Genomic DNA, 22,148 nt, shown 5'->3' on the forward strand with positions numbered 1-22,148 from the left:
TGCACAAGCTGTCTGCTCAGAGGTCTGCACACTCTCGGGACTGCTCTCAGACACAGAACTTCTAAAGGTGTCATCAAACCAAACACTCTGGAAAGGTGTCCACGCATCGGAGAAGCCAGAGCCAGGGTCAGGCCTGCAAACAGCTTGGTTGCCTGTGCAGATTGGCTGCAATAATAACACTGTTATGAAACCTTTTCAAATTTCCTTCCAATTGGCTTAAAAGCCCTATCTGTTTTCTGAAAAGGAAAAACTGAACACCCCTTTCCTTAATGGTCTTCAGTAAAACGACGCGGTCCAACCACATCACACTGCGGCAGTGGCAGTGCTGCTCTTCTGGGGCCTTCCCCGGTAAGGCGGGCCTTCCTGCCCGATCCTGCCGCACTTCACGGAAGACACGACGGGCGCTCAGTGTTCAAACGGGACTGGTTCCTGTATGAAACAGGTCAGACTTGTTTACTTCCTGAGAACAAAGCAGACTGAGTCGAGAAGGATAGCGAGTGGCTGAGTTTGCATTTCCTCTTTATTTCTAGGGCTGGTCTGTGATCCCTCTTTGAGGAAATACTGTGAGAAGGTCATCAGTGGAAGAATGACACCTTGTGATTAGTAGGAACCTGCTTAGTCTCTTTGGTTTCTCAAAAGTAGTAACAGAGCTCTTCTAGCTACTGCGAGAGTTCCTGAAGACCTAAGAGAAACGGTACATCTCCTTGTGGAGATGTATCTACATGACTCTCGAGGGATAACAGCGACAGAGGGCTCGTTCTGCATCCCCGAGCCGAGCCCGACAACTCCGTGGCCGCCTGCTGCCTGGCGCGTGGGGGTCCCGCTGCCAAGACCGACGGCAGACCCGCGGGGAAGACCCGTCACAGGAGAGAGTCCTATGACTGTCTCTGAAGTTGCTGAAAGTGGTTGGTCAGGGAGCAGTTTAAAGTTTATGAAACTATGTGGTCTCCAGACACAACATCCCCACCCACCTCCAACGAGTCATCCATGCAGCTGGGAGAATAACCTTACCCTTCAAGGCAAAAATATACTGAAGGTGAACTCCATGGAGGTCTGCAATTAGTCTGGAGATCACCAACGGATGTTAATTCAACCACGCAACTCAGAGGGCCTGTGCCTGCCACTCACCGCTGGACACACAAAGCAGGAGGCTTTCCACTCACGCCTGCTCTCAGGAATCTTCCCATCTAGAGGAGGAGTCAACGCCCACAGCTTTCCCTGCAGGGGGAATGTGGTGAGACAGTACAGAGCACAGGCAACAGAACTAAGGGGGCTGGGGTGGGTGCAGGGGAAGTCAGGGGACAGGCCTGGGGGCACAGCTGCGACTGACCCATAATTTACAAGGGAGAGTTTGCATGGACTTCAAGTGTTCGACGTGCTAGCGGGGGATCCTACAGTTAAGCAAATCCTTAGTGCCACCTGGTGGTCATCCTCTATCACTGCAGCCAATTCTCAGATTCCAACTGGAAGGTACCTTCCAGACCTCATTTGTATGATTCTTTTCTCTCCTCCTGGGCTCTTTGTCTACAAATGGCAATTTTCAAAAACAATTAATTGGTCACGTCCATTAGCAATCAACCAGGGCTTCTAATCCAATTCATTAAATTCCAGCCAAAAGTACAAAAGTTAGACATTTTAATATTCACAGTTTTAGCCATGGCCAGATAGCTCAGTTGGTTAGAGCATTGTCTGAGCACAGAGGTTATGGGTTCGATCTCCAGTCAGGGCACACACAGGAGCAGACTGATGTTCCTGTCTCTCTGCGTGTCTCTCCCTCTGTCTCTCTCTCCTCCATCTCTCGCTAAAATCAATAAATTTAAAAAAAGAAAAGATTCGTGGTTTTACCACAGGAGATGTACCATTTCGCTTAGGTCTTCAGAAACTCTCGCAGAAGCTAGAGGGCCTCCGCTTCTACTTTTGAGAAACCAAAGAGACTAAGCAGGTTCCTACTAATCCCGAGGTGTCACTCTTCCACCGATGACCTTCTCACAGTATTTCCACAAAGAGGGACCACAGACCAGCCCTAGGAATAAAGAGGAAATGCAAACTCAGCCCCTGCTGCCCTCGACTCAGTCGGCTTTGTTCTCAGGAAGCAAACAAGTCTGACCTGTTTCACACAGGAACCAGTCCCGTTTGAACACTGAGAGCGCCTGTCGTGTCTTCTGTGAATTTAAGACTTTAAAAAATCCTGGAGTATTTTAGAGCTATCATCTTCTTTGCAGACAATTCAACCTACATAATAGATGCTTTCCACTTTGGGGGAAACTGGAAGACTTTCAGAAAACGTTTCTAGAAGCTGTAGGGTACTGATACAGAATGGTTCAGTGGGCTCAAAGGCTGCTCTAGTCCTGGTTTGCCCCTAAGCTGTCAGTCACCTGTATCTTCTTTACTGATTCATAAAACAGGTAACAGCAATCCCAGTGCCGCCTATTTCATAAGATTGTTATAAAGATACAAAAAGATGTCCATGTCATAAAAAAAAGATTTAACAATATGTAAAAAGCCGTTTTTGTAGTGGTTATCATTCGTAAGATAGGGGTGTTACTGCATTCGGTACAAGAGATGGTTCTGCAGAAGGACAGGGGGACGCAGGGGACCAGGTACGACTAGACCGGTTCAAGGTGGACACGGGGGTTTCAGAGGAGAACGCAGGCTGGACGCCCACGATGCCCCAAACAGAGGACTCGAAGCCCTACCATGAGCAAGTCTTCAGTACCAGCAAGTCAGCAAAGTCCTTCCCATGTAAGATTTAAGTATAAAACTACTGTACCAAAGAAATCCTTGCGGCTGTTCAAATACCAAAAAGCACCGAACTCTTGTCAAGATCACAACAAAAACTGGAAACCAACTGGGCGTGGCTAGAAAACAATATATATAAAGTCGCGAAGCTGGCACTCACGACTTGACGTTCGTTTTCGTACACGCGGGCCGAAGCGTGTTTCCTTCTATACAAGAGACAGAAATGACAATTTGCTGCCTTCCCCTCCCCGGTCGCAACCCTTCACAGTGACAGAAGAGACAGCAGCAAATACCACCAGCCTGAGTCGGCCGCACCACACGCCAGCAGGGCCGCAAGCGAAACACGGAGCAGGATCATGGGGAAAATCCATGTACCTGCTAGAATCACACAGACATAGACACGTAGTTTCAGTCCCCTGGGAAGTCAAAACAAGACGTTCCAAAAATAAAACTGTTGGACACATCAACAGACCATGCCCTTAAAAAGTCATGCCAATGAAATAAAGAGAAGAGACCATGATTGTGTGATAAACGGGGAACCCACACCTGAGTGGGCAGAGGAAAGAGACGCCACAAGGCATGGGAACAAACAGGACCGCGGCCAGCCCCTCATGTTATCTGTGAGGCCGCTGCAGGTGTCTGCGCGGCTGCGCACACCCTGGCGGACGGCACCTCCCACACTGCGTACCCACTCCGGGTGAGGGGCAGAAGTGCACACCCTGGGGGACGGTGCCTCCTACACTGCGTACCAGCTCTGGGCGATGGGCAGACCCGCACACCCTGGCGGACGGCGCCTCCCACACTGCGTACCCACTCCGGGTGAGGGGCAGACACGCACATCCTGGGGGGGACGGGGCCTCCCATACCGCGTACCAGCTCTGGGTGGGGCAGACGCGCACACCCTGGCGGACGGCGCCTCCCACACTGCGTACCCACTCCGGGTGAGGGGCAGACACGCACATCCTGGGGGGTACGGGGCCTCCCATACCGCGTACCAGCTCTGGGTGGGGCAGACGCGCACACCCTGGCGGACGGCGCCTCCCACACTGCGTACCCACTCCGGGTGAGGGGCAGAGACACACATCCTGGGGGGGACGGGGCCTCCCACACCGCGTACCCACTCTGGGCGATGGGCAGACCCGCACACCCTGGGGGACCGCACCTTCCACACCGCACACCGCTGGGGGTGAGGGGGCAGGCGGCTGCCAAGTCATAGCAAAACAAATGCCACCTTCCTGGATGTCAATACTCCTTGAAGATTTAGGATGGGGTAAGGAGATACTTAAACAGTAAAATATTTTATTTTTTCAATAAAAAACAGATATGGAAATAAAAAGATCTGCCTAACGATAGAAAAGGAAATTTCAAAAGGAATTACTCCCTGATCACTTCAGGTGATCTGGAGGCACGTTTTCAGCCGCCGCCCTCCAGGAGGGGTAAAGGCCTGTGGGTGGGGCGCAGAAGGCAGGCTGGTACGCACTTCTAATACCACCACCAGCACCGCGTGGTGACATCTGAAGCTCGCCTTCTTGTCGGGTCACTTATAACGTGCAGGCCGAGTCTTCAGGTATGTTTCACTTGTCTGGGACCAGTCTCTTCTGGAAACAGGCACATCAGAGAAAGCACATGGATGACCTTGGCTATAATCAAGGGGGTGATTCTGATTAGAGCTGTCAGGTGACTCACTTGATAAAATCACTGCTACTAACAGTCCCTCAGGCTCACAGTCGCTCAAGCCCTCGGATGCTGTGATCCCTCCCTACAGATCCTAACAGACATTTCTGCCTGCTATAGGAATCCTTCTCTCGGCTCACGTTCTGGTCTTATGTTTGCATGCCAGCAAACGCCACTTGTAACCGCTCTCTGTCCATGCTTTTACCTCCTGGCCATAACCTTCTGTGTATGAAGAGCATAGCCACCCCTTTCCTAGAGACTGTTGAGAGCCCCACAGAACAAGGCTGCGAATAACGGGCAATTCTCCTACGAGCAGACAGACCCACGTTTGCTCCCCCTCTGACAATCCCTAGCTACGGGACTTGGCTCGACTCCTCACAATCGCACTTTCCTTGCCTGTGAAAGGGGACAGCCGCTCTGTGTACGGAAGGGCTGCTTGTGAGGACCAATAAGACAGCACGGATGAAGCTACTTACCTACTGTGGGATACCTGGCCCTCAATAAATACCAGTTATCGGCTTCCTTTTCTCCAGAGTGGACACATGTATGCTTCCTGGCCTAGACAGCAAACTAAATACCCTGACTTTTATTAGCTACATTCCCTAAAAGACGGTTCAGAGGTTATCTATAAATAAGCAGTAAGTATTAAACGGCTGAACCTGAGAAAACAAAATGCTCCCAGGCATTCTGAGTTGCCCTACGCAGCTGCAAGACAGGAAACAGGAACTCACAATTCAAACACTTATTCCTCGCACAGACCAATCTCTAGGGCTGTCCCCTTCTCAGCATCACCAAAGGCATGGTTTTATCCACAACTGTTTTATTATGAAATGCTATAAACGGCCTGAGTATCTTATCTGGGCATTCCAGGTTCCTCCCACCTGGTCCCACTGCCCTCCCGCTACATGGGCTCCTTCCTTCTCTGAACACTCCCGCCCAAACGTCGGGAGCTCGCTGCTTCTCAGCACAGACCCTGCCATTCTCCCTCCTGCCTGCCCCCCTCCCGTGTCTGCGCGCCCTAACCAAATCCGCCCGGTGTGGGTGTGCAGGGAAGTACAGACATACCCACCAAATTCTGGCCCAACTAAATTATGAAAATGGCAAGCTCTGAGACTATCTTTCTAATTAACTTACTAGGTAATTATATTTCACTTTAGATATAGATATATGCTAATAGATATACTAAAGGTTTTAAGTTTAAATTTTCACCTGAAATCAAGTTCAATCTGAAAAATAATGCCAAACCCAACAAAAGCTACATTGCTACAGAGAAACTGTTAGTGAAAAATAAAATGGATAAAAGCAGATGTCGCTCTGATATGATTCCAAGAATGAAAAACTATACGCCTCTCAGGAAACATCGATTCCTATTAACATTCAACTTTACATACACATACATAACACACAAGCACAGTTAGCCACTTTCTTTATGACCAGGGTCTATAAATCACATTCTCAAAAAACAAGAACTTTAAAAATGGGCAAAAAAGGCCTTCCCAATGGCAAGCCACTGGAGGCAACAGAATTCACATACCCTTCTCCTAGGGCTCTCCCCACCCATTAGAAAGGCTAAAAATAAATGTGGTGAACACACATGACAAGCCAAACAGCAGACCAAGCACTCAAGAATCAACCTGGCATCCAGACCCTGGTTTCTAAATACCCAGCTCCAGGAAGAGAAAGGGGGCTCCTTGGAGAAACGGATAATCCAGAGTGTGGCCAAGAGGGGCCTGGACGGTCACATTACTCCAGCAGGTAGGAAGTGCTAACCCAAGGAGGAGGGTGTGTCACAAGGACAGGAGGCAGTGTGAAGGGGCTCCTACTGCCAAATATGGGAAAACTGGAGCATCAAAATGAATACACAGCACACTGATTAAAACTCACTGAAGAAAATAAGAATCCATGAGTTCACATTCACAATAAATATGAAGGAAACTGCCATCCTCAGTAGAATGTCAGCTAATAAATGCAGAGTAGTGAGAATGAGAAAATGGTCGTTTGGCAACTATCGTAGTAAGAACTGATTTAGGCAAGGGTCATCAACATTTGCTAAAACTAGCAGGTGAAGAGAATATTTACATGGTCTCAAAGTATGTATTTCCACAGAGTAGTAATGAATTTCAAAGGGGAAAATGGTCAGTGAACAGTGAAGAAATCTGGAGGAGACCTTGACGAAGTGATCAAAGCTAGTACCATCAACGACAGGACAAGTGGATGTCACGTGCATCCGGACATGAGGTCAAGGGATGCACAAAGGACCTCTGTGGTGTTCTGCCGAAATGTGACAGCATCTGATCCTCAGGAAACAACAGACAGACCCAATGTGAGAATGTACTGTAAAAGTGGTCCGTATTCTTCAAAAATGTCAATGTCATTAAAAACAAAAAGGCTGCAGAACTGTGTCGATTAAAGGAAACTAAAAAGACATGATGATTAAATGCAGTGCGATCCTGGACTGCACCTGCTCCAGCTCTCAACTGACCATTCCTTCCCTGAAGGGCTTCCTCTACTCGCCTCCCGGGACCCCACCCTGCTGACCTTTCTCCCAACCCAAAGCCTGCCCCTTCTGTCTCCTCTGATGGATAACCCCCCTCTTCTCAACCTCTAAATATCTGAGTTCTCCATGGTGCAGACCTCAGACCCGTTCTCTCCTATCTAAACTGATTTACACGATCTCACCATAGCTTTAAATACCATCTGTGTGCTGACCATTCCCAAACAACCTCTTCTCTGAGATCCCGACTCATCACCTGACTAGCACACCTCCGTCTGTGCACCTCAGATGCACACAGCCAAAACACAAGCCCAGATTTCTAGCCTCACAACCAGCTCCTCTGGTCCTCATGAGCTCAGACGGAAAACCTAGGTGTCATCCTTGACTCTCTCCCTCCCATTCTACTACTAATCCATTAGGAAGTCCTATCAGCTCCTAAATCAGACCATTCCTGCCACCATAACCTATTCAAGTCATTACTTCTCATTTAGACCCTCCGTTAGCCTCTTAACTCGCCCGTCTCCACTTGGTCTCCTGTTCCTCACACACCGCGGCCAGACTGGGCTTTAAAACTGTGAATGAGATTACACCATCATCCTGGTCAACACCTTACACGAGTGTCCCATCTCCCTAACACAACCCAGCCTCCTGCCATGGCCTCCCCCATGATTCACCCCTGCTCCTCGCCGCGCACGCTGCTCCGTCACCGGCATCCTTGCTGATGCCCGAACCCGCCAAACTCAGTCCCACCCATGTCTTCGCACTGGCTTCGAAACTCTTCACCTGGGTGGCTCCATTGTGTCACTTAGGTGTCTGCTCAGTCACACTTCCCCTGGGTGGCCTGTCCTGTCTTCCTTTTCCACCTCCACTATAACTCTTTACCACGTCTTATTTTCCCAGTGGCACTTTGTGTTTCTATCTCCTCCACTACAGCGTAACCTGTGTGACATACAGCCGTGTATGGCTGTATCAGAAGCACATAGAACAGTGCCAGGCATATCTCGGAAGCTTAATATCTGTTAAGTAAAAGAAAAGTGGTGAGTGAGGGAGCCAACAAGTCAGAGGGCTCCAAGAACAGTGCCCTCAAGAAGAAACTGACTTCTCTTTTTATTTTTTTTATTTTTTGAAATTTTTTTAATTTTATTTATTCATTTTTAGAGAGGAGAGAGAGAGGGAGAGAGAGAGACAGAGAAAGAGAAGGGGGGAGGAGCTGGAAGCATCAACTCCCATATGTGCCTTGACCAGGCAAGCCCAGGGTTTCGAACCAGCAACCTCAGCATTTCCAGGTTGATGCTTTATCCACTGCGCCACCACAGGTCAGGCTGACTTCCCTTTTTAAAAAAATAGTGATAACGCAGCCCTGGCCGGTTGGCTCAGTGGTAGAGCATTGGCCCGTCGTGTGGAAGTCCAGGGTTTGAATCCTGGCCATTGCACACAGGAGAAGTGCCCATCTGCTTCTCCACCCTTCCCCCTCTCCTTTCTCTCTCTCTCTTTCCCTCCCGCAGCCAAGGCTCCATTGGAGCAAAGTTGGCCCAGGCGCTGAGGATGGCTCCATGGCCTCCACCTCAGGCGCTAGAATGGCTCTAGTTGCAACAGAGCAACACTCCAGATGGGCAGAGCATCGCCCCTTAGTGGGCATGCAGGTGGATCCTGGTCGGGCGCATGCGGGAGTCTGTCTCTCTGCCTCCCTCCTTCTCACTTCAGAAAAATACAAAAAAAAAAAATAGTGATAAGGCTAAATGATCTGAGTTAGAAAATGAAAGCACATTACATTTTTTTAAATTTATTTTAGTGAGAGAGGATGAGAGAGGGAGGGAGAGAGAGACACACACACACACACACACAGGAACGTCAATCTGTTCCTGTATGTGCCCTGATCAGGGACTGAACTGGCAACCTCTGCACTTCGGGGTGACGCTCTAACCAACCGAGCTATCCGGCCAGGGTACACATTACATTTTTAAAAACAATAATTATAAAGCACTGTCACCTTTACTTTCCACTTTTCAGTTTTTTGTTTGTGGAAACACTTATCTCAAGTGGCACAGTCTAATGATATAGGATTAGATCTACTTCTGTACAAGTCCAAACCTACTACTTATACATTCATAATACTATAAGTGCTGGTTTTATATCTTCAATAGACCCAGGATTATAAACTCAACAACCAACAAGAGCTAAACGGGAAATGTACACGGGTGGAGTGGGTCGGGTGATGACCACGGTAAACTGCAGAACACAGGCTCAACCTCAGGAGAAAGGTGCTGCTCTCACAGTGAACAGTTCCCACAGGAATATATGCCCAGTGGGATCGCGTCATCTCATGTGTTCAACAGAAGCTAAAACCTGCCTGTGCTGTGGTGGCACAGTGGACAGATGTCAATCTGGGATTCTGAGGAGGCTGGTTCAGGGCCCAGGCTTGCCCGGTCAAGGCACATAAAAACAACTACAAATTGATGCTTTCCACCGCCTCCCCTTTCTCTTTCTTTCTCTCCTCTCTAAAAATCAATAAATAAAACCTCTTAAAAAACGACATATTAAAATGCATAAACATATATTATATGTATAATTCTTAATTAGTTACAAATTTAGATTTTGCAAGAATAGCACTATGCAGATTCACCAACTGTTAACATTCTGTCCAATTTGCTTTATCACTTTTTCTGTTTTTTCTTTTCCCAAAACCTTTTGAAAATAAGCCAAAGACACATCCTTCAGGAAATATTTCCCAAGAGCAAAGACATTCACTTACATAATCACTGTACAATTACCAGAATAGGAAATTTAACAGCGATAAAATATAATTAACCTACAGATCTCAAATGTTGCCGATTTCCCAATAAAGTCCTTTTTAGCAACTTTTGTTTTTCTGATCTAGGATCTCATCTAAGATCACACAATGCATTTTGTTTTCAAGACTCTTTTCATCTCCGTTAACCTGGAACATTTATTTAGTTTCCCAGCGTTTTTCTTTTGACACCAACATATTTGCAGAGTACAGGAGTCAGCTCTTTCACAGAATGTCCCTCAGTTGGGTTTTGACTGCATTTCTGTGTGATGCGATTCAATGTTAAGCTTTTTTGGCAGATACATAACAGAAGTGATACTGTATCCTTCTCAGGGAATCTACCTGGAAATACAGTTCATCGTTATGTCCCATTATGACGATATTAACTGGATCATTTGGTTAAAGGGGAGTTTCTCCAATGTAAAGTTACCATTTGTTGCTTTGTTATTAATAAGTAATTTGTGGGGAGACATATATATATACATCCTATTCATAATATATATGTATATATCCTATTTATAATGTCCTATTCCTCATACAATTTTCCACTTACTACATTTAGTATTCATAATGATTCTTGTCTGAACCACACTACTCTAATGGTTACTAAATGATTTTCTAACTCTTTCATTCTTACAAATTTATTAGATGACATTCTATGGTAAGCTTTTCCTTATACCCATGTATTTACTTATTTAAAAGTATGATTCCTTATTTAATTCAACAGGACTATAGTCCATTTTATTTTGCTATTATGTAGTTCCAGCCATAATAAGCTGGAACGTCTTCAGGCAGATTTCTGCGTGTGTTGGACATGTCCTCACCATCTGAGCACGTCCTTGATTTCTGGCGTACGGTGTTCCACACTGGACTTTCCCGTCACCAGCCCCGGAATCGGCCCTCTTTGTCTCAGACACCAACATTAGATGTCTAAAGCTCTCCCACTGCTAGTGATACTCTCTTATAACCTCACTCTTTCCTTCAGTCTGTAAAGTTCTCAAATATCTTGCATGTAAAAACAAAAAACGTCATCCTTAAAAAAATCCTATTGTCTAAAAGAAAGGCTTTTCCTCCCATTTATTTAACTCCTCACGCTCACTGCAATATGGATGTCATCTAAACTTTTCCCTCTTACTCCAAGTTAATTCAGTTACTCATTCCCGTTTTCCGCCATTTGTCCTCACTCCCAACTGCTTGAGTTCAGCCCGCGTCTGTCCTCCAACGGACCACTGCAGTCATGCCCCAGTGCGCTGCCTGGCCTCTCTAGCCTCTCCTGCAAACACCCTCTTCCTCACATAGTGGCGCCGGAACGCTCCTTATAAAACCTGAAACAAATCATGTCTCCCATGCTTCAAATAAACTTATGACTTCTCAGTGTCTAAAAATTAAAAACCAAGTCCTTATGGAACACAAAGCACTCTATTATCTGGCCCCTGCCCTGCCTACCGTTGAAGAGACCCTCATCGGTCCTTCATCAAGGACGCAAGTCCCACGGCCGTGCGGCAGCCACAATGCCCTGCTCATACTGCTCTGTCTTCTGCATTCCCATGCCCCCCCCCCAACTCTGTTACACTTACTCTTCTGTTTAGATCAAGCTCAAAAACCCTTTCCTCTGTTAAGTCCTCCTTACGCACACAAACAGGGTCGGGCGGTTCTTCCTGACACCATCTCATCTCTGTATTTCTCTCTCTGACAGCATATCACACTTTAACACACGTGAATCATCGATAATAAGTCTGTGAGCTCCCTGAGGTCAATAGATGCTTGTTCAACCATCACTAAATCCTCTGTGCCTATCATTTTAACAGGCCTTCAATAAATACTGCTTGATAAATGAAATAAAAAGAAGACAGGAGGAAATTACAATCTCATACAAATAGCGCAAGCCTGAATGCAGAAGCATGTCCCTACCTGGTAACTAACTATTTTCTTTCCATCGCTTCTAGTCTGTGGTAAGGTCAGTGGTCCAGATACTATCCAGACATCTTCAAACCTCTCCGTCAGTTCTCGACAGTACATTTCTATTCTGAAAAACAAAGCAAGAAAATCTATGATTAAGCCTCTGACAAAGAGTTTTTCAAAGTTCAACTTGTAAGAGTTTTATTTGAGCCTTGGCGAGTTGGCACAGTGGTAGAGCGTCGGCACAGCATGTGAAGTCGCGGGTTCGACTCCCGTCAGGGCACACAGGCTTAAATGTGGAAAAGCAGCAAACCATATCAAGTCCTTAGGAAAGACGCCAAGAATACTGACCTAGGGAAATTAATGGAAACAATGGAAACGAGAATATGGCACGGACATTATAGGCAGGTAAGCAATGCTTTCCCCAGATTGTTTACTGCACAAAAAACTTAAGAATCAGCCTGACCTGTGGTGGCGCAGTGGATAAAGTGTTGACCTGGAAATGCTGAGGTTGCCAGTTCGAAACCCTGGGCTTGCCTGGTCAAGGCATATATGGGAGTTGATATTTCCAGCTCCTCCCCACCTTCTCTCTCTGTCTCTCTCTCCTCTCTCTCCCTCTCTATCTCCCTCTCTCCCTTTCTCTCTCCTCTCTAAAAAAAAGAAAAAATGAATAAAAAAAAATTAAAATTAAAAAAAATATATATTAAAAAAATTAAAAAAAAACAACTTAAGAGTCACACACATTAATACAACTACACTTTACTGTGTATGCATTTTGGAACTAAGCTTTTTTGTTTTCTCCCTTATTTTCTATGTTGTGGTTCCTAAACTTTAGACAAGAATTATGTATCATTCCAAGTTGGTATCTTTTCCTTTAACCATTCTTATTGTGGGACCGTTGAGTTTATCCTGACATTTCTTACATAATGCAACACTGTATAAATTCCTTAGCCAATAACAATTAATTCCTGTAGCCAATAACATAGTAGGGTTTTCTTCCCTTAGGAGAGAAAAATAATAAAATGTTTCCACAGGAATGCAAACAGGCAGAATATGAAAAGAAAACTATTGGACAAACACCCTATATTTTTAACAAATAATTTGCAAGGGGAAAAACAAAACAAAAGGAAACCTACAAATTAAAAAGGACTAAAGAGAAGTATCACCCACATCTACACATAGACCTTGTTTAAATCCTGATTCAAACCAATCTACAACAAAAAACAAATTAAAGACAATCAGGAAAATTTAAACACTGATTGTAAAACTGGTAATAGGGAATTCCCATTAAATGTTTGAGGGGCAATAATAGTATCATAGTTATATTTTAAAAGAATCCATATCAAAATAATATATCTGTGACCTGCTTAAAATATTCTGCATGGGGGAGGGAGGTCCGCCTGCGGAACAAACGTGGGCTGAGGCCGATGGCTAATGACAAGCAAGGTCTCTCCCAGCCTGTGCAGGGGCTCTCTAATTACTTTATTTTAAACCACAAACGTACTGTTTGGGGAAACGCAACAGCTTGAAACAACCTCAATCAGTGCTAGTTTTAAATATTTAAATAGATACCCTGACAGGCCTGCCCTGTGGTGGCGCAGTGGATCAAGCATCGACCTGGAGCACAGAGGTCGCCGGTTCGAAACCCTGGGCTTGCCTGGTCAAGGCACATACAAGAAGCAAATATGAGCTGATGCTTGTAACTCCTCCCCCCTACTCTCTCTCAAATCAATAAATAAAATCTTTAAATAGATACCCTGACAGAACTGATTAAAAAACCAGTTAATGGTTTTATTTAATTGTACCAAAAATTTTTCTAAAAGCTTGGCAACTCTTGAAATACAAGAAAAATACAGTGCCCTATGGACATATTCAAAAAATATTTTATGCCTCAGTAATAATATTTATTTCTTCCAGAATTTGACTTCTGACCAGTAGTAAACATGATCAACTAAATGGCTGGCCGTGCTTTGAAGTCATATTCCCACAGAAAACTGAACTGCTCAAAACAGCAAAGCAAACAGCCAATGTACTACACGGAAGTACCACCTTCAGTAAGAACAGCTTTTGAGAAATGACAGAAACAGTTGATAAGCAACTAGTGAATTCTCCTCACACATTCACCTCCCACAGAATCACATTTTTAAAACTCTTACCCCTCACCTGTTCCAATATCCAGCATTATTATCAATATTCTGGGGCACAATATTAGAAAGGTAAAAGGTTTCAGCCATGGCTTTCTGTGGAAAAGAAAAAACAGTAATTGTACTGAAACGCATCCCCTTGGAGAGACATCTTACAAAGCAGACAGAAATCCAGCTCCTAATTCACACAGTAGCTCCGGGCAATTGCAGTGACTACTTGTTTGGATAAATGGAAGCCATAACTATTCCAGGACAGAAAGCTCAGCAAGGATTCTTCAAAATAAGGACCATAACAACATAAGGAGATTGAAGTGCTAGCTTTCTTCATAATTTATAAAATTCACACCTATAGTATAGACCAGTGGTAGTCAACCTGGTCCCTACCGCCCACTAGGGGGCGTTCCAGTGTTCATGGTGGGCAGTAGCGAAGCATCCAAAGAATAAATAAAAAGATAGATTTAACTATAGTAAGTTGTTTTATAAAGATTTATTCTGCCAAACTTAGCGAAAATCCGACATAAAGTACTTGGTAAATAATTATTATTATATGCTTTCACTTGCTGTAACTCGCTTTATAAATTTTATAAAGTAAAGTTACTTCCCTACTTGATAAATCACCATTACTGTGGAACCGGTGGGCGGTTAGAAAATTTTACTACTAACAGAGATACAGAAGTGGGCGGTAGGTATAAAAAGGTTGACTACCCCTGGTGCAGCCTCTAAGAACTAAAAGTTTCGAATATGAAGCTAACGGGTTTGAAGCTCAATTCTTGTTTTAAGCCTCTGACAAAGAGTTTTTCAAAGGTCAACTTGTTTTATTTGAGCCTTGGCCAGTTGACACAGTGGTAGAGCGTCAGCCCAGCATGTGCAAGTCGCGGGTTTGATTCCCAGCCAGGGCACACAGAAGCACCCATCTGCTTCTCCACCCCTCCCCCTCTCCTTCCTCTCTCTCTCTCTCTCTCTTCCCCTCCCGCAGCCAAGGCTCCACTGGAGCAAAGTTTGCCCGGGCACTGAGGATGGCTCCATGGCCTCTGCCTCAGGCGCTAGAATGGCTCCAATTGCCGCAGAGCAATGCCCCAGATGGGCAGAACATCGCCCCCTAGTGGGCATGCCGGGTGGATCCCGGTCGGGCGCACATGGGAGTCTGTCTCTGCATCCTCGCTTCTCACTTCAGAAAAATACAAAAAAAAAGTTTTATTTGAGCACAGTACAGACACATTAGTACAAAAGTGAGGAGAAACACCCTTGTTCGGCCACTGCATGTGCACTCCCACTTCTGACCCACGCACACAGGCTCTGTGAGGGTCTCTCCTTCCATGGATCTACACTAACTGCCAAAGCCACCGATGACCTTCTCTTCCAGCAGTGGCCCTCGCCCTGGCTGCACACTGGGGTAACCTCGAGAGCTTCAAAAGTACTGAGGCCTGGGTTCCACCCCCCAGTTCCTGACTTAACTGCTCTGGGTTACGGGTCTGGGCATCAGGAATTTTTAAAACTCCCCCAGGTGATTATAAGTATCCAAAGTTGAGAACTACTACCTTACTGACAGTCACCAACAATTCACGCAATAAATGTCAATGTCCTAAGAGACGTTTCTCTCCTTTTTTGGCAGCTAAAATGATTTTAAATTAAAGGAGACTGGAGACATATGACAACAAAATGTGTTACATGATTCATAATTAAATATTGGATCCAAAAAAAGCTGTAAAGAACATAATTGGGACAAATTTGGCAAATCTGAAATGTGAATTGTATATTAGATATTGTTGTACAAATACACAACACATTTACACACACACATTTTTTTTGGTATTATGATACTGTACTCTGTCATATCTACAAATATCCTCACTCAAACGATACCATCTTCTAAGTAATCTATCTTGGAATGAAATGTTATAATGTCTGCGATGGTTAAAATTTTATACACAGGCCCTGCTGGTTGGCTCAGTGGTAGAGCGTCGGCCTGGCGTGCAGAAGTCCCAGGTTCGATTCCCAGCCAGGGCACACAGGAGAGGCGCCCATCTGCTTCTCCACCCCTCCCCCTCTCCTTCCTCTCCATCTCTCTCTTCCCCTCCCGCGAGGCTCCATTGGAGCAAAGATGGCCCGGGCGCTGGGGATGGCTCCTTGGCCTCTGCCCCAGGCGTTAGAGTGGCTCTGGTCACAACGAAGTGACGCCCCGGAGGGGCAGAGCATCGCCCCCTGGTGGGCAGAGCGTCGCCCCCTGGTGGGCGTGCTGGGTGGATCCCGGTTGGGCACATGCGGGAGTCTGTCTGACTGTCTCTCTCCGTTTCCAGCTTCAGAAAAAAAAAAAAAATTTATACACACACACAAACACACAAAGGAAGTATCAAAATTTTGTTGTACTCTTTTCAACTTTTCTACAGGTCTGCTATTTTTCAAAATAAAAATGAGTGAGTAGCTTTAGCTCCTATGGGCTTTCTAGACCCCTTGTTTTTTGTGTATGAGTTGTAGTTTTTTTTGTAGGAGAGAGAGAGAGTCAGAGAGAGGGACAGATAGGCAGGAAGGGAGATAGAGGAGAAACATCAATTCTTCGTTGTGGCACCTTAGTTGTTCATTGATTGCTTTCTCATATGTGCCTTGACAGAGGGGCTACAACAGACCAAGTGACCCCTTGCTCAAGCCAGCAACCTTGGGCTCAAGCTGGTGAGCTTTGCTCAAACCAGATGAGCTCACGCTCAAACTGGAGACCTTGGGGTCTCAAACCTGCGTCCTCCGCATCCCAGTCTGACGCTCTATCCACTGTGCCACCGCCTGGTCAGGCCCAGACCCCTTTTTTATATAGCATTAATTTTCCTCATTCAACCTGTTTAAAAATGTCTCAGCATCTGAATGAAAAAATAAAGTCAGGAAGAAAAGTACAAAAATAGAGTATGGGAATTCTCAAGTTTCAAGGTTTGATTCCTAGGTTTTTCATCCCCAGCCCCATGGAACAACACCAGCCCCACATACTCATCCCTCTCCTGGAAAATGCGTACAGATGAAAACTTGTTATTTCCTGCTGGAGCCATGTGTCCTCGTGACCACCCACTTCCAATATAGTCCTTGTTGACGGCACTGAAGGCTTGAGGGATGCTGGGATCGGGCTTGAATTTACAATCTCTTCTATCTGCATCACCTGAAGAAAAAACACGAAATGGGTAAATTATCAGTAGACAAAGATCCCTCAGGATTCTGTAGGAAGGCGAGCTGGCTGCTCGGGCCAGTATCTCCCCAAGCTGCTAGTAGCGACTACATGCACGGCTCAAGTTCCTGGGATAGTTCAGAGACTTCATCTGAATTGAGCAAGGACTAGTCTAGGAAAGAATGCTTTTCATACAGTGTAGCCATCTCATATACTTCTGTTTCTGGCCTTTCAAGTTAAAGGGAAGAAAAAATCCTGGATGGTATTTACATTAAAACAATAACCAATTAAATAGTTGAGCTATTTAAGTAAAAAGCTTAGCTACTAAATAAATTCTTGCTTTTAAAAAAGACCCAAATGGGCCCTGGCCAGTTGGCTCAGTGGTAGAGCGTCAGCCTGGCATGCAGGAGTCCCAGATTCGATTCCCGGCCAGGGCACACAGGAGAGGCACCCATCTGCTTCTCCACCCCTCCCCCTCTCCTTCCTCTCTGTCTCTCTCTTCCCCTCCCGCAGCCGAGGCTCCATTGGAGCAAAGTTGGCCTGGGCGCTGAGAATGGCTCCATGGCCTCTGCCTCAGGCGCTAGAATGGCTCTGGTCGCAATAGAGCAACGCCCCAGATGGGCGGGGCATTGCCCCCTGGTGGGCGTGCCGGGTGGATCCCAGTCTGGCGCATGTGGGAGTCTGTCTGACTGCCTCCCCGTTTCCAACTTCAGAGAAAAAAAAAAGACCCCAATGTTTTGAATTCCGTTCAATTGGCTGCCAGAAAGGGTCCATTTATTTAGTGAGCCAAACAAACGCTCTATTTTTCCAAATGTGCTGTAATTTGAAAAAGGTTGAGATGATCAATAATGCCCTTTGTTTTAGATTTGAAAACATCTTTCATCAATGCCTTTACCTCTAATCACCTACCCATTATCTTGCTTTTGGATATATGTTCAAGAACCCATCTGGGCACCCTCTTTGACTGGTCATAAGACAAGGCATGGTTAGTGTAACACTTAGCCTCTGTTCCAGTTAAAGGAAATCCAAATTGTTCCAAGAGAGCCTTTTCTGCAGAACCTAAAAATGAAAAAAAGAGGGGAAGAAATGAATAAACTTGATGACTTCTTAGGAACAAAAAATCATAAGGAAGAGGGGTGAGACCTACAAAGAACTATCTCAAAAGTCTAATTCACCAAGAGATCTCATTTTTGCAATTACTTATAACACAAAGAGAAGAGACGGGAGACAGAACTCTGCTTTCGCCTGTAATCAGCTGTATAGTTATATCAAGATACACTGTAGGGCTCTCATTCACTTTTAAATAAGAACCTGATCTGACTGGTCTTTCACATCAAAATTTCCTATCTCTGCCCCACAAAGTACTGTGTATACAAAGGCAGCAAAGGAAAAACTCCTGTCATTACAGGTCATTGATCCAACTGAATGGGAAAGAGCCGCCCTACTGATTATGTTTTCCGAGTTAGTGTAGGGACTAAAGCATAGAGCCCTTCCCAATTTTTTTTTTTTTTTTTTTTAAAGACAACCAACCATTCCTTGGCACTCTGCCTCCCGGCTCTGGTACTGAAGCAGCGATGTGTGCCGCGGCACGACGGTGGTAAAAGTGGCATTTTTCCCAGTCGGAGAAACCAAGCAGGCATTTAACAGGGAGTCGGTTTCAAAAATCATCCTCTCTGGACGCCTCCTGCACAGTCTCACGACCCACCGGCGTCCCTACTTCTCTTGCAACACGCCTGGGAGAGCAAATTATAATGTGCACGTCGTCGGGGAGCTCGTTTTCTTTGTCAAATACAAAGCGCCCCTGGTAATCTGAGGGTGTATATATATACACTTTGAAGGGCTAGCAGGCATTCTTCATTTGAACGATGATCAAATGAGACCATTTCAGCAATCTGCTAAAACTGTGTGAATTCACAGGTTCATTCATACTTAACTGAATGCCAATTACGTGCAAGGCGCCCTGCAGCGAGGACGGTGGGGAACAGCGCAGACCCGGGCTCTGCCCCAGCCGGCGGTCTCGCGGCGAGCGCAGAGGTTAAAGCAGGCACAGCCTGCTAAGTGCTCTGGGGGTAGAAGCGTATGCAGATCCCCGCAGGGAGGAAGCAGGTGGCAGAGGCAGCCTAGACGGGACGTGGGGAAAGGAGGCCGAGCAGGGAGACAGGAGAGGCCCAAATTCACAGGCCGGGCGCAGGAAGGGAGCCGCGCGTGGAGGAGGAATAAACAGCACGGATTCACACTTCAGGCAGGAGTCCGAACCTGGCACCTGGGTCGGGGAAGGGTCAAGTTACCTTCCGGCTCCTTCTCCTCCAGCGCAGCCTGAGCGCCCTGACTCCGGAGGAACTGCAATGCTGTGAGCCCGGCGCCCGCGGCGCCCACTACAGCTCCGGCCACGAAGCCACTTACAAAGCGCCGCGAGCCTCCCAGCCTGGATGCAAAACTTTTGGCAGCCATCTTGCCCGAGGTACCTGCCTCTCGCTGCGGCGCAGGCGCATATGGGCTTTGACGCTTGAAAGCCAATCACCGCAGTACCAAGACACGCACGCGCAACCTGAGACTAGAGGCCCGGCCTGCGAATGCACGCCCTCTCCACTGAGGGCCTCGCGCGCCCCCTGGTGACAAACAGAGTTCCAAGCGCATCCCGCTACATCCCTGGTCTTCCTGACCAGGCGATGATGGGTGGGAGCAGGACGTTTTGAAGGCTCAGTAGTGTGACTATACAGTCCTGAGAAAAAAATACCTTTAGTCTAGTCCCACTTCATAGAGGAGCAAACCGCTCGCGCATGGTTACACTAACAGCTGCAGAGCCGAGATTCCAACTCAAGTCTGATTCCAACATCTGTGCCATGGTGGATGTCTTCTTGACGCCTGTTGAAGTCACATGGGTATAAAAATCATAATTTCTAAAAACAGCCTTGTACCTCCTAAGGGGTTCCTTGACAAGACAGTACTCCAGGGTGGCTCAGGACACTATATCAGAGTGCAGGGGGTTGGATCCCCTCAAACCACTTTCCACCTTGGGTGTGTTGTTTTCTAGGCTTCCATCTCTTCTTTTTAAAATGGGAACAATAATAGTGATACTTAGATTACAGAGTTTTGTGATAATTAGAGGAGACTGACCATGTTAAACCGTTTGGGGAAGATCCTGGGGCATGTCGCTCTGTAAATATTAAAAAAATTAAAATAGTATCTTTATTTAGTCCTCTCTACTTTATCTTGATGGAATATAAATAATCCAGATGGCAGACAGCATTTTACGTTTTATGCACTCCCACTCACAAATTTCTTATTTCTTATTCAGCACAATTCCCCGCACTACTATGGGGACTTAGTTTACTAAACAGGAGGCCATTTATAACATCCAACTGAAGAAGTGTGGTCATTTTTTTGAGAGTTCCATGGCTCCATGGCCTCTCCCCAAGAATATCTCTCATGGAGCCCTGGGTCTCTAGCTCTCACCGGTTGAACTAGGTCTATCAGAGTCTTCCCATGGATTTTGGATTCGGAGTTCTTTCCGGGTGGCAAGGCTGTGACATAACTCTGGCACTCTACAGCCTTGTTTCCTGCTACGGAAACAAAGGAGCTGGTGTATCTGGTCACACTGAGCAAGAGAAAGAAAGGCTGAAACACAGGTAAAGACCTGCAATGCTGTGAGCCCAGTTTCTGAGGCTCCTTAAGCCCAGATGCATCCTGCCGCTACCCTAGGCTTGGCTGGCCACTTGCTTCAGGATCCTTCTATTGTAGTAAAGCCACACACACACACACACACACACACACACACACACACACTTTTTTAGGTGAGAGTAGGGGAGATAGTGAGGCAGATTCCTATGTGCGCCCTGACCAGGATCCACCTGGCAACCCTATCTAGGGCCCACACCTGAGTACTGAGCTACTTTTAGCGCCTGAGGCTAATGCGCTCCAACAGAGCTATCCTCAGTGCCAGGGGCCATGTTTAAACCAATCAAACCACTAGCTGCGGGAGGGGAAGAGGGAGAGAAGGGGAGAAGGAAGGGGAGAAAAGCAGATGGTCACTTCTGTGTGCCCTGACAGGGAATCAAACCTGGGACATCCATATACTGGGCTAACATGCTATCCACTGAGCCACGGGCTAGGGCCCAGCCCTCTACATCTTTGCAACCAGATCCTGACAAATACAACCAGGCAACATAGACTGGCATCTACAGGTTTCAAAGGTACTTTGGCAGCTTCCATCAGAATTTACTAAATATACACATCCACTTGTGTTTTTCTGAGGCCTAAGTGCCATGCATTGTGCTAAACACTGGACAGATAAATGGCAGGTGAGTCTTCCTCACCCAGATCCTGTACTTGGAAACAGTGAACCCCACACTTGGCCCCAAGAAAAACTGGAAGGGCAACTTAACTTTGGGTAGGGTACCTCCTGCTGGGCCTGTCTGGCCACCTTTAAAATGGAATGGACCAGTAGTTTTTAAACTGTAAGGGGACCTTAGTGTTCCGCAAGGGTCCTTGAGACGGAAGTGAGCCCCTTTCCAATTGCTCACTTGGGCAAGTTTGCTTTTACAAACCAGAGTCTGTGTGTCCAATTTCTTTTGGTAAAAAATTCCTTTGCTGAAGGGAAAGTTTGACCAGATGACTCGTATAGTCCAGCGTTCTAGCGTCCTTGGCTCCACGGTCCACGTTCAGAAATTAGCCACTTGCCTTCCTCTCCTCTGTGCTCAGCATTAGGGACATTCCCCAATAAAAGGTGAGCTTTCTAAATCGAAAAGGGCATAATAAACCAAACACTGGACAAGGGCTCCCCCAGTAAAGGGCTCTTTCATCAGAAATCATTCCCCAACCATTCCAAGATTATTTAATCCTCATAATAAGGGGTAAAGAGGCACCACCAACCCCACCGGGATTCAAAGCTGGTGCTTCTCCATTTACCAAGTATCAGTAATAGGCCAACAAATTCTTTTGTTACTGCAGAAAGCAGTGAGGTGATTTCTGGACCTTTCCATTTATTTTTATTTATTTATTTATTTATTTATTTATTTATTTTAGGTAGCAGAGACTACCATTATTTTATTAGCAAAGAACTGTTTCATTTAGTGAGATAAGTCAGGAAACTCCAAAACGTGAGACCTGGCTTGCTGACTCACAACTAGGGCGGTGGCCCGGAACTAGTATTTTCTTTAATAGCTCAGCAAGTGCCCCTGGTGCTCAACCCTGATTGAGGCCGTAAGAAATTCTACTCTGCAGTAGTCCTGAGTATAACTGACTTTCTAGGCTTCTCTTACAAAC

The 22,148-nt window shown here is 46.1% G+C and overlaps 1 protein-coding gene across 4 annotated transcripts in view; it reads right to left on the reverse strand.

Annotated features, from left to right (window-relative positions):
• Nucleotides 1-19,343, reverse strand: part of EXOG (exo/endonuclease G) — a 70,452-nt gene extending 51,109 nt beyond the window's left edge. For 3 of the 4 annotated variants that reach the window (XR_010747256.1, XR_010747255.1, XM_066352003.1), the window contains exons 1-5: nt 19,172-19,343; nt 17,793-17,942; nt 16,738-16,877; nt 13,758-13,834; nt 11,607-11,721 (exon numbers count right to left, since the gene is read on the reverse strand). Coding sequence is in view for 1 of the 4 variants with exons in the window: in XM_066352003.1 (XP_066208100.1) it covers nt 11,607-11,721; nt 13,758-13,834; nt 16,738-16,877; nt 17,793-17,942; nt 19,172-19,334 (645 nt within the window). In the remaining 3 variants the exon portion in view is untranslated. Of the gene's footprint in view, nt 1-11,606; nt 11,722-13,757; nt 13,835-16,737; nt 16,878-17,792; nt 17,943-18,413; nt 18,578-19,171 lie in introns of those variants that run through there. The other variant, XR_010747257.1, reaches the window with a different exon arrangement.
• Between the last annotated feature and the right edge of the window lie 2,805 nt (nt 19,344-22,148).

Source organism: Saccopteryx leptura, chromosome 10 (assembly GCF_036850995.1).
Source record: "Saccopteryx leptura isolate mSacLep1 chromosome 10, mSacLep1_pri_phased_curated, whole genome shotgun sequence".
NCBI lineage: Eukaryota > Metazoa > Chordata > Mammalia > Chiroptera > Emballonuridae > Saccopteryx > Saccopteryx leptura.